Genomic DNA, 16547 nt, shown 5'->3' on the forward strand with positions numbered 1-16547 from the left:
GAAGAACATGTTTAGAGTTGGCATTCAACTGCGGAACAAAGAAGCCCACTGACACCACTGCACAAGCTTCCTCATCCTGTTGCCCCAATTGGACCTCTTCCCTCAGGTTAATGATATTATAATTTTTTTAAATACCACACATGCAAAGGAAGTAAATAGCAATTATGAGTGAAGCAACATCTGTTCTGGCCTGCCCCAGCACAAAGGAAAACTGGAGATGAGTTTGAGGGAGAATATGCTCTAGACATCATATGAAACCAGGAGGAGGGCTCAGGCTGAACTACAACAGAACATACGGTCTGTGAACTAGAGTACGAGAGAGCCCGCTGAGTACTCTACAGCCATGGTTCTCTTACCAGAATATTTACAGTCGGCATAAATGAATCGATTGTTTTTGAATCTATATTACCTCATTTGTTCTACCTGTCAACATTGCTGGCTGGAGGGAACCTTGAACTGAGAACAGGAGGAGCTTGTTCTCCTGGTGATGTTCATGCTCTTGTTGGTTTTCTAGCAATCATGGCAGCTTGCATGACTTGCATGTTCTTTCTGCCTCTGGCTGCCATGCTGCAGGGTCAATCTTGCTGGTGCAAGAAAAATGACAAGAGCTTCTAATTTTGAGCATAATTCCCAGTGTCTCACAGGCTACCATGTAGTGTAGTTCTGCTGGACTAGGGCAGAATCTTCTCCTCCCTGTATGGCCTGGCTTTGTAACACTTTAAACAGATAGGGTAGATGAAATATAGAAACCCATGAACACTGCTACCAGGGCTTTTCCTGTCCTTGGTCCCACCAAAGATATTTCACTTGTGATGACTAAACTGGCTAGTCAATGGAGAGAGCCAATGCCTGTCCTCATTCTCCTCTAAGTCGTAATTGTGAAGTTCCACTCAGTTTTCAAATGGATGCACACACAAAAAAAAACTGATATGAAAGACAGAGCAGGAGAGAAAGCAGTGAGTACAAGAGAGACAGATGTCCAGAATTTAGGTTGGCAGAGGTCTCATGTCTCTGAACTCAAGGGAAGGCAGTAGTGCAAGGAAACAAGGCAGACACAGGTGGCGTGACACAGGTGAGTCCTTGACTATGCCTCCCTGTCCAGCCACATTAACTTGAAGTCAGCAGAAATGTCTTCTATAATCTGATAAATCAGTTTGCTGTCACTCTTAGGTTTTAGCATTCTTGTGAATTTTCATCTTTTTTTATATGCCTTAGTATGTAACTATGATGGAAAGTTGGGAGAAATTATTACTGGGGCAAGATATATTTTCCCCATGCAACTGAGATGAATTGCTAGTTTCATGAAACATGTAATTTTACATTTTTTGATCAAAGTTTTCAGGTTAAAGTTATATCACTAAAAAAAGTCACTTGGCAACACATTACATGCATTTTAGCTAATAACAAAAGTGCTTTATTCGTTAAGAAGAAACATTATGATCAAAGGTTTGTAAAGAATATGTTTACTGATTTACATAAAGATTTAAGAATCTTACTCTTACTATTGTAAACAGATATATTTTCCCTCTCATACCTCAAATTTTGAGAAATCCCAATATAAATGAAAAACATGTGTTTACCAAGAATAAGAACACAAGAAATACCAGACAGTGAGGGCTGACATTATATGGTTGTGATTATGCAGCTCAGCACCTGGCAGTGATGCCCAGACAAGTGTGGAACCAGCCCTCGAAACGTCAGCCCCAAAAGGAACCCCAGGAGACACTAAGCTTTTGATTATCTGAGATAAATTTGACCCATAGGACATGCATTCTAGGAAAAGAACTGCCTAAAACTGCTTCACATTGCCAAGGACAAATTGTTTATACCATAAATGAGTTTCAACAATGAGAATGTGGGACTTGTCTCTCACAGCACAAAGAGATCCCTGGGGTAGGAGAGAACCAGGGAAGGAGGCCAGCCTCAGAGCAGGTGTAGTTAACCGGTGTCCTCCTTGGAACACTGCCGCAGCCACTTTTAACTCACACGGTAGCAGTTGGTAGGGGAGTCCTAGGCAGAGCAGGAACAGTGGGCCACAACCAAGACCAGAAATTCACCTCAGCAGAAAAGAGACCGACTCAAAAGAGACTTGAGTTATACATGTCTGTGGACATTCCAGAGCACTCAGCTAAGGCAAAACTTTAGAGCTCAGACTGCCACAGCAGAGAACACAGGTCCCGACGCCGGGAGTAGGAGGAACACTCGGGCATCGGGCTTCAGCAGACGGGGGCTTGAGATGAAGCCAGTGGCCTTCCTGACAAGGATTTCTGGGTGCATCATGCTCAGGCCCATGTTTTCTGTGACGATGTGGTCAAACATGAGGCTCGGAGAGGACACATAGGTCGAGAGGGCAGAGAGAGTTGAATGGGGGGCAGCAGTCCACCAGGATTCAGTGCTGCTCCCCACACCTGAACACACCTGGTATGTAGGAGAAACAAGCCACAGCTGGGAATTCTCTGAAGAAGGAGGTGAAGAAGAGACAGGAAAGTGCTCAATAATGGTGCCCTAGAGCAGTGGTCCCCAACCTTTTAGCACCAGGGACTGGTTTCATGGAAGACAATTTTTCCACAGACAGTGGCATGGGCAGTGGAGCTCTGAAGCTCAGTCCCTAACAGGCCATGGACCAGTACCGGTCTGTGGCCGGAGGATTGGGGATCGCAGCCCTAGGGGACTCAAAAAGGAAAACTGAGACCAATCACCTCTAAATCGACTTGCAAACTCCTGGGTCAGTGTCAGATTCCCAAGACAAATATCATTCTCCTGCTCTGTGCAAAATGAGTCCTGGCTGGGGGATTCATATATCTTTGGGCTATCACTTAGATACACCCCAAGATACCTCCCAGAGACCTCACAGGACATCTTCCATACAGTAAGAAGACAGAAAAGGAAGAGGCAGAGCATCCTGACCAGTGATGGCCACAATTATAACTACCCTAGAAATAGAGCTGAGTTTCCAAAAGACATTTTAGTCAAATATTTTCTCTTGCCATCTGTTAAAGTGGCTTCTGAGTTTGCCATCTCTTAGAATGGGTCTAATGACTTGAACTTTCAGGATTCTTTCTTAAGGAGGTAGGTAACAAATAAAATGAAAACCATTCTCAATGGTGCTTACTTCAGGTTGCAGAGGATGAATTTATATGCTTGAATGTTTAGGGTGGGGAAAGGTTAGAGAGGGAGCAAGAGCCCTTCAATACCAACAGACTCAGATGAAAACAGCTGCAGAGGGAGAGGAAGACGAGGATAAGCCGAGCTGATGGCCAGAGGAAGGGAGTGGTCAGCTTTAGATTTTGGCAAAAAGGCAAGTGACCTTGTTATACAAGGGAAAGAATATATGGCCATTTTCCTCCAGCTCCCACGTGCTAGAGGGTGTGCTTCTTTCAAGGAGAGCAGACCCTTCCATAGAAGAGAATGGTTTGGGTTTTGTTGTGTCTGATGAAAAAGAGAAAAGGGTGGTTGGCATTAAACTCCACCAATGATGGCATTGACTTAGTCATGCCGACAACCCCACTGGCTGCCGCTGCCTCTGCACCATTTTCATCCACCTCCACGAAGGTCTTGTGGATGATTTTTGATAAATACAAATTGGGAGTTGGAGAGATTCCAGTAAGATCAGCCCTCGTTTCATCAAAGATATCCGTGATGCCCATGTCTTGTAGAATAGAATTGAGATCGTAGCTGTCTTCTAAGGTGAACTGGGGGAAGGACACAGCTACCATTTTCTCAGACATGTTTTCTGAGCTGCTCCAGGCCACTAGTTTTTCATAGGTGACTTTCCTTCCAAGCTACAAGAGGAAGAAAATAATATTCAGGGTCAGATTATGAGTTTGCAAAGAATGTCCCACCTTAGGTGCATGAGTCTGTTTCTACAGTCAATGACAACCTTCACGGTCTTTCTCTAAGCCTCAGAATAGTCTGGTTCCATTTAAAATTCCTCCAAGCAAACATCTTTCCTCTTTAGAAAAAGCTATGGGACAATTTGAGTTCCAGCGTGCTTTGGTGTTTGACAGATGAGTGTTCAAAGCCCAGCAAAGCTCAGTTGATTAGTTGGGTGCTTTGGCCAAGCTCTAACATTCTGAAGTTAAATTTCCTCTTCTAAAAAATAGAGGTAATACTATTAGGCTCTTGCAAGGATTAGCAAAATAATGTGTGTAAAGTAGTTAACACAGTGCAGGCACAGAGTAAATATTGAATAATGATTATTATTGATATTATAATTACTATGCCTGCTATCCAGGTATTTCTCTCACTTTCTCCCTCTATCCCTATGTCTTTACCGCACTGGATAATATGTAGCTGAGCTTCTCCAGCCTTCATTAATTCCTACCTAACAATCAATCTATTCTGGTGTCAAAATCCTTACTCCTGTCAAGGTACATGTGCTCAAAAACAAGATTCAGTTAAAGGGTCTTTAACTGAGCTAGAGAAAAACAACTCTGAGTATGTGACCAGAAATCAGGATATTCAGGGAGAAGGAAAAGCTGTTTTATTTGTAGCAATTCTCAAGTTACTCAGAACCCAGACCCCTTGGTTTGGAAAAATGGTTGCAGAGAACTAAGAGATTAGAGGGAAAATGTCAATTCCAATATTTTTGGCATTTGTTCTTTAGGTCTAAACAAATAAGGAATAAATATCTCATTTAATTCAGATTTTTATATACTCTTTGATATCTCTGACAGCTCAGGTACTACCCAGGTATCAGCCTTCCTCAGGATTGTAGATGGTAGACAGTGTTGTTCTCCAAAGATCCATAATTAAATATTTTGTAGAGACATGGAAATTAAGACTTACTTACCTCTTCCAGACCCTTCAGGTTATCTTGCGAGCAAGACGGCAGCAGGATGAACATGCTGAGCTCCCCCTTAGTATATCTCATCTCAAGGATCTGTGCCTTCAGCTCCTCTATGAAGCCAATTCTATACTGACCTTTTTGAGTCATCATCTTCACATTCTTCTTTTCATTCTGCAGGAGACAAGGTAGGAAGTCACAGGATGGCCATGGGAAGCTCACAAACGCACATGGCCCCAACTCCCCTGAGAACAGAGGTTCTGTAAGATGAGACGAGTCTGCCGCAGAAGTCCTGAACCACACCAGTAACCCAGCCCAAGAAAGTCTGCCCTCTGATTGGTTGGCCCTTATGTTGCTAATACTGTGTCTTTATGTGTTTTTAGCCAGTTGTTCAGCTCTCAAGACTGCTGCTGGTAGACTCTCTATACGAGCACCTCCCACTGCCTGGTCAGCAGAAACGAGCCCTGCCAGCTGTCCATCTTCAATGCCTGCCTCACCTTGCCTCTTGGCCTCAAACCACCCTGTCCCCTCTGACCTGGAGGAGCCCACCACAGCACTGATGGGAGCCGTGGCTAAACAATAATCATCTACATATTAAATAACAACCCCTGCTCAAAAGGCGTACTTCAGAGGAAGGACACCCCCAAGCACATTAAACCTCACAATAACCTTGAGGTAAAGGGTGAGGTGTCATCAATCTACAGATGAGGACATTCAGTGCTTGAGAGAAAAACTTGTCCCCAGTAACAAGCTAACCAAATAACAAGTGGTTGGCTGGGATCCAACCCTTGTTCTTTCCTCCCATTCTAAGCCCAGTGGCTTAAAACGCAGGTTTCTCAGGCAAATTCTCACAGATGTGAATCCTTATGCATTAATTTGGTTAACTAACTTAGCTTTTGCATTTTATTCCCCCAGATCCTAAGTGAAAATAATAATAACATTCATCTCATAATGTATTTGGGGGAAATAATGAATGGAAAAATATTCAGTGCAGTAGGTATTTGGCAAAAAAAACACCCAGTGAACTTCATGTGCTTTAAATGTTCTTATTATTTAAGCTATAAATAATAAGCTATAACTCAGAGAGCTAAGTTTTACTCAGTGGAAATTATGAGTTGAATAGCTAGAAAACCATGAGCTCTAATACAGTACCTCATTTAGAGAGAAAAGTGCATCAACTGTGTTTTCACAGTCAAAATATTTTTCCCATTTGGCCTTAAAGTAAACAGCATTCACCAGCACCAGCACAGTCGCATCATTAATAGTGTCCTTGCTGAAGAGTTCTTTGATTTTGCCTAAAGAAAAGGCCCCAGAGAATATCCTCAGTATGAATTTTATCAAAGGTATTCATGCATATAGATTTTTTTTAATGCAGCTTAACAACATCAACACTAGGGAGTGTCTCATCCAAGAGCTAACCTGAGAAAATTAAACCCTTTTGAGTCCCAGGAAGGGGATATGGAGGTAAGCGTGGGGGTTAAGGGGTGGGGAGGAAGCCTCTCACTGCACCCTGGGGGGATCTGATTCAGAGCACTCTAACATGGAGAATCTCCTCTGATTCTATCACTTGTGATTGGGACTTGTCCTTAGACATCTCATACTATGGTTTGTCTTTCAAATTATAGATCCAGTCACCTGACTATATGATAACCTCTTTCAGAAAAGACTATGGTATAAACTTCCATCTCAAACACTCATCACAACATAGTATATGTGCTTACATATAAACAAAAATATACATAAATGTAGTAGGCCATGACATAAAGTCTATTTTACTGGGACGTTCATGGGCCCTCTCTCATTCCATCCTACCTAAACCATAGGAAGGAGGTACTGTTATCCCTTCTTTATGAAAGAATAAACTGCATCCAGTAAGAGGTGAGGCCACACAGCCAAGAAACAACAAGACCAGGTAGGATGGGTTCTTGGGTCTTCCAACTTTGGGCTAAGCTCTGGGGCTCCTTCTGTAACCAGCCCTGTGAACAAATGCAGGACGAACCACCATACACATTTTCCCCATAGCTTTCCTGTGCTTTGGATTCCCAGGCCAGTAGGGCTTAAAAACAAGGACCCTGCAACATTTAACTAACTACTTGACCTTTTAAGTTGTTTCCCAGAGACAGCAAAATTTCTGCAAGAGTTGAGATTCCAAGGTCCCTGCTGCAGACTTCCTGACGCCAAGACTCACCATCCCTCACTAAATTGTGACCTATGAATCAAACCACCCTCTTCAGTGACTTTCAACGCAACTTGCCCTGATGCACATAGCCACACTCCTTAACCCCTATAAAATCCCTTCCTCATCTCCATTAGTCAGGGAGACAAATTTAAGGCTACTTCCCTCCCTCGTCACCCAGTTGACGTCATTCATATTAAAAATTCCTTTCTTCCTTAGCAATCCTCATTGTCTCAGTAATTGGCTTTCTGTGCAGTGAGCAACCAGACCTAGGGCAGAGCCCCCCTGCAGTTTCAGTAATACTCCCACAATGGCACAGCTCTGAGGTTGCCTGGAAAAGCCCAGTGCCATCAGTCAATAGTTCATCTTCATCAAAAGTGCATGCTTTTCTACCCGAAAGTACCAAGTCACCAGTTACTTGAATGCTTGCTGGGTTCTTAAGAAGAAACAACCCTTCCTTCCACATCAAGATCTCTGCTTAAATCCCATAATAATAACAGATTATGTTGACATCATCCACCTTTAAAATGCTCTGGGAGACTTAACTTACTAAGAAGAAACTACATACTCAGGATGAACTCCTTTAGTGAACTGTTTTCCTCCTGACACCTGAGTGGAGGCTTGAAGAAATGGGAATTTTTGTGGTATGTGCAAGAAGGAAGAACAGACAATTTTGGAATTTGGGGATTTCTCCCAAGGAAAAGCCAGGCGGAGGTATCCCAGCTCTAAGTCAGTGTGAGGAGTGGAGGAGACGTGGAAAGAAAGAAACCAAATGGAAAAGCAGAGCAGAAAGTGTTGCACCTGTGCCAAAGACAACCCAAGGGCAGTCAGCTGTTGTTCCCAGGACACCAATCACTCAAAATTTGTGCCAATGCCGTGGGTCATGGGGAAGCAATGCACGACCTGTGTTCTCTCGGGTACTCCAAACTTTTCATTGCACATGAAATTCTTCCCAAGTTCCACACTGGCAATCAAAAACTGCCCTAATCTGCATCTAGCAGCCTGACTTGTCCCTTCAGGTCACTAACCTTTAGGCCTGTGGGCAAGACCTTACTCTGTTTTTCACATCCATAGATGCAATGTTGGAAGGGAACATTCTCTAAGGCCTTCATAGAGCATCAGCACCCACTGGGGCTGGTCCCCTCCCTTCTTTTCCACAGAGGGTCAACAAGCCCACAGACCAAAGGACTAATAATAACAGTAATATGTAAGCATTTTGGCTGTTCAAATCACACTTTGAGCATATTCTACATATGGGAACTTCTGACCCCAACAGACTGGCAATCTGAAAAGCTGGGCTGCCTGGTTTTCTTTTCTCTCTCTTTTTTTTTTTTCATTTCAGAATATTATAGATTTTGCCTAAAGAAAAGGCCCCAGAGAATATCCTCAGTATGAATTTTATCAAAGGTATTCATGCATACCTTTGATGTTTTGATTACATGTTTTGATTACATGTTTTGCTTTTGTGCAGTTTGAGCCAAAGTTATATGTGTGCCCGTCACCAAGGTAGCATGCATTGTATCCATTATATGTAAATTTACCCATCCCCTCCACCCCCTCCCATCTACTTGGTTTCTGTTGAGTTTTACTACCACATGTGCACATGCGTACTGATCAATCAGTTCCCATTTAATAGTGAGCACATGTGTTTGTTTTTCCATTCTTGTAGTACTTTGCTTAGAAGAATGGTCTCTGGGTCCATCCAGGTTGTTACAAAAGGTATTATTAGTCCACTTATTTTTTTTTATAGCTGCATAACAAACCTGGTTTTCTTTTAAATGGAAAAGAATTCCAGTTACCATGTGTTTTGTCCTCCTTACCTTGAGACTGAGATTCAACCCAATAGTTAATCTCTTGTCTGGACTTTTCAGTGTGTTTCCGGAAATCGACACTTTCAATGGTTGTGTGATAAAACTGAATCACACCATCTGTATACTCCTGTTCAGTTGGAATGAAGGGGAAATCATGCAATAAAGTCATAATAGTGACATTACTAGTTAAGTGTGAGGCAGTCTTGAGACAGACAAGTCTGGTCATTAACACTGGAGGAACAGGCATGTCAGTTTCTATCTCTTCCCCAGTCTTAATTCAGCCAGAGACATTTCTGCTCTTGTGCTGACACTGTAAGATATAAAACTTTTATTCATGATGCAGTCTACAGTCACAAAGGCATGAGCCTTTCTTACCAGATGTCATTTTATCTGGACAATCCATTTGTGGAGGCATCACAAGATAAATGTCAAGTAACTTGAGAGACTCAGCTGTAAAATGCTTCCGTTTTTAAGAACTAAAACCTTGCTTAACAGTTGCAATTTCTGTTTGGGGTGATGAAAAAGTTTCAGAAATAGAGCAATGGTTTCACAACATTGCGAATGTAATTCATGCCACTGAATTGTACACTTAAAAATGGTGAAAATGGCAAATTTTATGTTATATGTGTTTTACCACAACTTTTTAAAAAATGTATACTATAATATATCAAAACCATTCATTTGTACTCTTTCAATAGGTGAATTGTATGATATGCAAATTGATATTCCAAAAAAGAAAGCTAGTTGGAAAAAAATGCAAAAGATAAAAATCTCATTTTTATTGTAAGAGAACACACTTATTTTGGTCAGAAGTGGGCTGTCCCCATCCCTGACTAGTCCAGCCCTAACCATCTGTGCTGCATCTTTGCCACTAGCCACATTCCTTACATTTATCACTTAGTGTGTGGCTCTTCTAGGGATTAGAGAGGAAACCAGAGCCCAGATGGAGACACATCTTGCTCTAGGTACAAAGCTGTTTATCCACAGAGACAAGTCCTGCACCTTTTGCTCCAAATGGCAAAGTGCAGTCTCCTTCTGCTGTGACACTTTACTTAGAAAAAGCACAGTGAGCACAATTTCACTGATGCCAAAGGTGACTTTAGAGAATTGCCTTGGGGGGAAGCCAACAGGTAGGGGAGGTACAAAGTGCATCTACCAGGCACCTTGACAGGGAAAGACATCAGGAAATAATGCCGTCACCGTCCCCACACACTCTGAAGGCTGTTCTTAATAGGACCCTTCTCCATCCACTCAATTCTACTCCTGACTGACCTCATCAACTGCTCAAGGTGAAAACTGGGAGGACCAAAACAAAAGTAGGAGACTGAAAGAGGTGGGTCCTGAACACCCCACAAGTCCCCCGCATATCATCCCGTCAGAGGGGTTTGCATTCTAGACAACAGGTGAGTAATCCAGATACTCATTTTCTTTCAATTGTATGCTATGTGATAACTTAAATCACCAGGTGTGTGCAACTCACCTGACAGATGGGGAATTCCTGCTCTCCATAAAGCCTATTGGCAATGCTCAGGGTGCAATCAGTTTTGATGCTGTCTAATTTGCAGAGAAGCTTTCCGAAGTAGCAGCCAAGCAGTGCACTCTCATCATTTGAAGACTCGGCCTAACAAAAGAAGAAACAAAATGTGACCTGAAATGTGTCTATCAGAAAAGCTGAACACCCCTAAGAGACAGGTGTTTTGTACAGAAGCAAGATAGAGCTGCTTAGTAAGATGTCATTTGTCTGTCTTACTATGTCAAGGAACAAGTTGGGAAAAAGAGAGGAAGAAAGGATGAGAAGTGGTCCCAGTGGGAGATCATGGCTCGCACATTTGTGTTAAGATCATACAGGAAAAATGTCTAGGGACTCAGCAATACACCCTGTATTTCAGAATGGTGCACCCTAGTTTTCTCTGTACTCAAAAAGGCATATGTGGCCAGGCGTGGTGGCCCACGCCTGTAATCCTAGCACTCTGGGAGGCCAAGGCGGGAGGATCACTTGAGGTTAGGAGTTCAATGACCAGCCTGAGCAAGAGCGAGACCCCATCTTACCAAAAATAGAAAAAATTATCCAGGCATGGTGGTGTGTGCCTGTAGTCCCATCTACTTGGGAAGCTGAGCCAGGAGGATCGCTTGAGCCCTGGAATTTGAGGTTGCTGTGAGCTAGGCTGATGCCATAGCATTTAGCCTGGGTGACAGAGCAAGAGTCTGTCTCAAAAAAAAAAAAAAAAAAAAAAAAGGGTATATGAAAGACAATCATCTCTCTACCTCCTTTTAAACTTTCTAAGGTAGGAGAATATATAACCTGAAGAATATCTTTCCTGCTCCTGGTACAAAACAGTCAATAAAAGTTTTATGTGTCAGTACAGTTTTCATTATGAACTAGAACAGGCAGAGGTAGAAGGAGAAAGTAACACTTCCATGTTGGATCCTACCCCTTACTGCGCTTCGTCCTTAATCATGCTCCTTCCTGGGGACCCGTGGCCTATAGAAGTAGGTGAATAATAGGGTTTTATTATTAAATATCTAAGTTTCTTTATCATGAGCAGAAGATACTAGATCCTACTCTTAAGGAAACAAGCTCACAGCCAAGGACATATAAGACACATAGAAAGAAATTGCAGATCACATGAGGTTATTGCTGTTGAAGGCAGCCAGGACCTAATGTTTGGGGATAAGCAACCATCACCAAATGGTGCAGCCAGAATGAACAGTTTGTAAAGAAGAGGAGCAGGAGTTCATGTAGCAGCTCACCTGCTGACTCAGAGATTCTGTTGTTTTCTTCTGCCCTTCCAGAGAGCTGTCAGCCATCTCTTCTTGCTTATTGTTTTTCAGACAGGGGTCAGGTTCTTTGCTTTCATTCTGAGAAATTTCACTGAAGTGTAGTACCTGCATGATAATGGAATAGGGTATTTCAGACAGTATGGACAGCAGGAAGTCTAAATAGTTTCAGAAACATTTTTATAATGTGACAATGACAATGATTACATAGTCAAACAATAGTTTAAAGGAAAGTGGATGCTTCTTTTCTTGGGTTGTAAGGTGAAATGGAGAGGAAGTAATTGAATGCTACCCCCCAGAAATGCATATATGAATGGATACAACCAAAAAGAATACAGAGGTATCTGTGAGCTCCGTGCAGCTATTGAGCACTGCATAGATGGCCAGTCTGAATTGTCCGTAAGCTCAAAATACACACCAGCTCTAGAATATAGTATGAAAAGCAAAGAATGTAAAATATCTCAGTAAAATCCTTATGTTGATTACAGGTTGATATGATAGTATTTTGGATATATTGGGCTAATTAAAATTTATTATTAAAATTAGCCTCACCTGTTTCTTTTTACGTTTTTAATGTGGCTACTAAAATTTTTTTTAATTACTGTGTGTCTCCCATTAGATTTGTGTCAGACAGAGCTGTTCCAGAGTTTTGCACCAATCAAGGAAGCCAGGACAGCAAAGACAAGTTGTCCAGAGCCTTACAGAAAGGTAAGGCTGGTGCAGGATGGTGACATGTCCTGCACTGTTCAGACCAAGTGTGTTGGCAGATGACCCCCAAGTGCCTGAAGGAAGAACATCTGAAACCTGACCTGGAGGATGCAAACCACACTCTAATGCTAAGTTTTTCTAATGGAATAAGAAAGTAATAATACACCCAATCTAAGTAGATGAATAACGTAGAATGACTCCAAACACATTCTGCCTGAATCCATAAATTTGATTCATCCATATTCAGGGGCAACAGCCATATTCACACATAACCCTTGTGCTATGTGCTAATCCAAGGAAGGAAGCATAAGACCAACCTCAGGAGCTTACAGTTTATTTGGGGAGTCGTTATCATCTTCATTCATTCAACCTACAAATATTTATTGGGTGCCTACTTTAAGCCAAGTACTGTCCTAGACAAAGATCCCTGCCCTCTAGGAGATTATATTCTAGTGAAAGAGACATACAAAGAGCAATACATATAGTCATTAATTACTGTGTGCAGTATGTTAGACAGTGGAAAATGCCACATGGGGAGAAGTAGTAGGAATTTCTTATGGAATTGAGATCCAAGATGCAGCACTAGATTGGGAGGTCAGAACAGGCATTCTAGAGGAGGTAAACCCTGATCAAAGTCTTGAAGGAGAAAGAAAACTAAAATCAGTTATCTGAGGTAATCTGAGCCATGAGGCAAAGGCAGCCAGAGCAAAGGCCCCAAGACAGGATGGCGCAGCTTCCCCCAAGGAAGTGGGAGACCAATGTGACAGGTGCAAGGGAGGAGGGGAAAGGGGAGAGATGGAGTCACAGGGATTATCTGGGATTCACATCGTCAGATCCTCATAGGCCATTGTAAGCACTTGGTCTTCTATGATGAGCAAAATGAGAAGTCTGAGATTTTTGAGCAGAAGAGAAACAGGATCTGACTCAGGTTTTAAAAGGATCTCAAGCTGCCATGTTAAGAACAGACTGTCATGAGAGCAGGAAAGCCCACCAGAAGGTTGTCACAGTGTGCAAGTTAGAAAAGATGGTGGCAGTTCAGATCTCAGGGAGGCTATGGGAAGAGCTTGCATCCTGGATATATTTTTGAAAGAAAAGCCAACAAAATGTTCTGATAAATGTGGTATAAAGTGAGAGAGAAAGAGAAGAGCCCAGGAGAACACCAAGATCTCCAGCCTCTGGATACACATCTGTGCTTAATAAATACTGATGAATGAATCAGGTGAGAGAGAAAACGCATACACTTACTGAAAGCTACTAGCAATATTGGTATCAGTAATGATGAGAAAGGGTGACAGACATGCAGAGATAGACAGAGAAGACAAATGAGAAAAGCTGTCAGACTGGAGAGGATGGGGAAACACAATAAAGGAGGTAGAAGTTTAATTGAACATGGAAGAATGGTAGGATTGAAGAGACAGCAAAGTGTGGGGAATATTAATACAAATGAGGGCTCAGAAGCAGATGCCAGTGCCAGCTCCGAGCAAGTCCAGGGTGCGGTGAGCACCGCGACTTTCCTGAGTATGACTAGCGTCTGACCTGGCCCGCAGACCAGGATGTTCAGGACCCCAGGCAGCACCTTAAAGGTACGTACTTCGTCGATCTGATGTGCGCTGTCATTTCTAGCTCCCAGACGGACCATACCAAGGGCAGCCGAGAGACTCAGAGGACAGAAAAAGATATTTTTACAATAATCATCTCTGCTTAGCTTGTGGAAAAGATCAAAGCAAAATTTGGTGTTTGCTGCAACAAGACCGTCCATTGTAAAACGCCTAATAGTCTAAAACCAAAAAAAGGGAGAAAACGGTGAGTGGAAAAAAACAGGTAAACAAACAATTCTTATTTTAAGTACCCAAAATACAATCATTCACTGTTATGCAATATGTTATTAACAACTGGGAAACTAAGATCATTATCATCCCCGTATGTAATTATTGGTGTCAATATTGATAGAGATAGAGATCTATTTTCATGTAGAGGAATGAATTAGTTTCCTGGTGCTGCCATATCACAAAACATCACAAATATCACAAAACAAATAGTTTAAACAACAAGTTCTCCCCCGGTTCTGGAGGACAGACATCCAAAATTGAGGTGTTGATTTATTCTAGAGACAATCAAGGAAAATCTTTCCTCTCCCAATTTCTGGTGGTTGCCAGCAATCTTTGCCATTCCTTTCTTGTAGACAAATCACTCCAATCTTTGCCTCCATCCTCACATTCTTCCCTTTATCTTCCGTGTGCATATCCAAATTTCCTCTTCTTTTAGAGATACCAGTCACTGAATTAGAGCCCATCCTAAACCAGTATGACCTCATCTTAACTTGATGACATCTGCAAAGAACCTATTTTCAAATAAGATCATATTCACAGATACAGGGGTTAGGACTTAAACATATGCTTTTGAGGAACAAAATTCTGCCTTCTTTGTGGTGGAACTTCCTTTACAGGTAAAATAAAGTCAAAGGCTACTATTCCTCATGGTCAAGTTAGCAGCCAGGCGAACATCATTCATCTCGTTCTCCATGGGCTATGCCTGGTTCTGCAGAAGACTCTTGCCTGTACTCTCCCCTCAGTGTTCTGTCACTTAGGAGATGCCCAGCATATTGTCCTGAGTCACGTACCTTGTTAACATTCTCACTCCCTTTTGACTCATCCCATATGAAACCTACAGAACTTGAGACACTTTAGTCAGTCATCAATATTGTTCAAGAAATAATAGATCTTGAAAGATGTCAGGTGTTTCAAAATCACTGAGTTTAGCCGGGCGCGGCGGCTCACGCCTGTAATCCTAGCTCTCTGGGAGGCCGAGGCAGGCGGATTGCTCGAGGTCAGGAGTTCAAAACCAGCCTGAACAAGAGCAAGACCCCGTTTCTACTATAAATAGAAAGAAATTAATTGGCCAACTGATATATATATGTAAAAAATTAGCCGGGCATGGTGGCACATGCCTGTAGTCCCAGCTACTCGGGAGGCTGAGGCAGTAGGATCGCTTGAGCCCAGGAGTTTGAGGTTGCTGTGAGCTAGGCTGACGCCACGGCACTCACTCTAGCCTGGACAACAAAGTGAGACTCTGTCTCAAAAAAAAAAAAAATCACTGAGTTTAATGTTCTCTTTGACATTGTAGAATCACAGATGATAGAGAACCAAAGTAAGAGAGTAAGAGACTTCCCTAAAAACAGATTCCCTGCCTCCCCCTGCCCAATCTATTTCAGAAGTATCAAGAGAACCGTATGTAGATTTTGTCCTGGTTCTATGCCTCTCACATAAAATGTCTTTTCTTTCGTCCCTTTGCCTATGGATAGTGTGTATTTCCAAGATGGAAATGTAAGCCTCCTTATTTGTGTTTTGATCATCAGATGTGGCACATTGTAAAGATGAAAAAATCATTATTGCATTGAATTAAATGATATCCATTGGCTTTAACATTTTCCCCATTTAATATAGGCCTTTTTAGCCTATAAAACTTAATTCAAAAATATAATATTATGTGACTTTTTAAAAATGTGCCTGACATGTGTTAAATATTTTACCTGTATTAGCTTTAATCTTACCACTCTGTAAGGTAGATATTATCCCTTCCCCTTTCTAGATCAGAAAGCTGAGGAATCAATCACACATGTACTTGGCCCCAAAATAAGTACTCTTTCTCCTATATCTACTATTTCTGCTAAGTGTCCCCTCAACGTAGGATAGGCTGATCTAACACATGTTCACTATTTTCACCCCCTGTTCGGCTTACAGTCCATTTTTATCCTGACATTTTGTCTGCTAACTTTGCATCTGACTTGTATTTCTCACTCTGTGCCTGTGAAGCTGTGTTTTGATACCTATTTTGTACTTTGAAACCAATTTTTGGCCATCAGAGTTTTTTCAAGAGCTATCTTCTGGACAAGGTAGGTGTTTTCCAAGTAATAATGAATGCCCTCGGTGTGCTCAGAAATGCAATAACATCTCATACCTCAGAAAGCTAAGCTCAATGCTTGCATATATTAGAAAATATCTTCATACTCAGGGTAGTTTCTCTGCACATGGCTTGCATTACCCATTTAGCAACAAGTCTACTAAAGAAAATCAAGTAAAGATGGTCTGAGTTGAGATGGCCTGAGATTTCATAGGCTTTTGTTTAATCATAAAACTTTATATGAAATGTAGTCTAATATTTTTAAAGCCTTTGTATATAACTTAGGTTGATATTTGATCAAAATTTTCGCATCAAAGAGGAGAAGGTAATGGACATCTTGGCTGTTTTTGCATTACTAGCAAAAGACTAGACACAGACTATATTGAAG

General features: G+C 41.9%; 1 protein-coding gene across 2 annotated transcripts; it reads right to left on the reverse strand.

Moving 5' to 3' along the window:
• Window positions 1-3377: 3377 nt before the first annotated feature.
• On the reverse strand, window positions 3378-14018 carry SERPINB12 (serpin family B member 12). Of its 2 annotated transcripts, none has more exons than XM_012774511.2 (7): window positions 13851-14018; window positions 11579-11659; window positions 10254-10388; window positions 8783-8900; window positions 5939-6081; window positions 4793-4960; window positions 3378-3782 (listed from the first exon to the last, which is right to left on the reverse strand). In XM_012774511.2, exons 1-7 carry the CDS (start codon window positions 14016-14018, stop codon window positions 3378-3380), a joined length of 1218 nt encoding a protein of 405 aa, XP_012629965.2. The 2 variants fall into 2 exon arrangements, with proteins under 2 accessions (XP_012629965.2, XP_012629964.2); XM_012774510.2 differs by having other exon boundaries at window positions 10254-10394; window positions 11525-11659.
• Between the last annotated feature and the right edge of the window lie 2529 nt (window positions 14019-16547).

This window comes from Microcebus murinus, chromosome 17 (assembly GCF_040939455.1).
Source record: "Microcebus murinus isolate Inina chromosome 17, M.murinus_Inina_mat1.0, whole genome shotgun sequence".
Lineage (NCBI taxonomy): Eukaryota > Metazoa > Chordata > Mammalia > Primates > Cheirogaleidae > Microcebus > Microcebus murinus.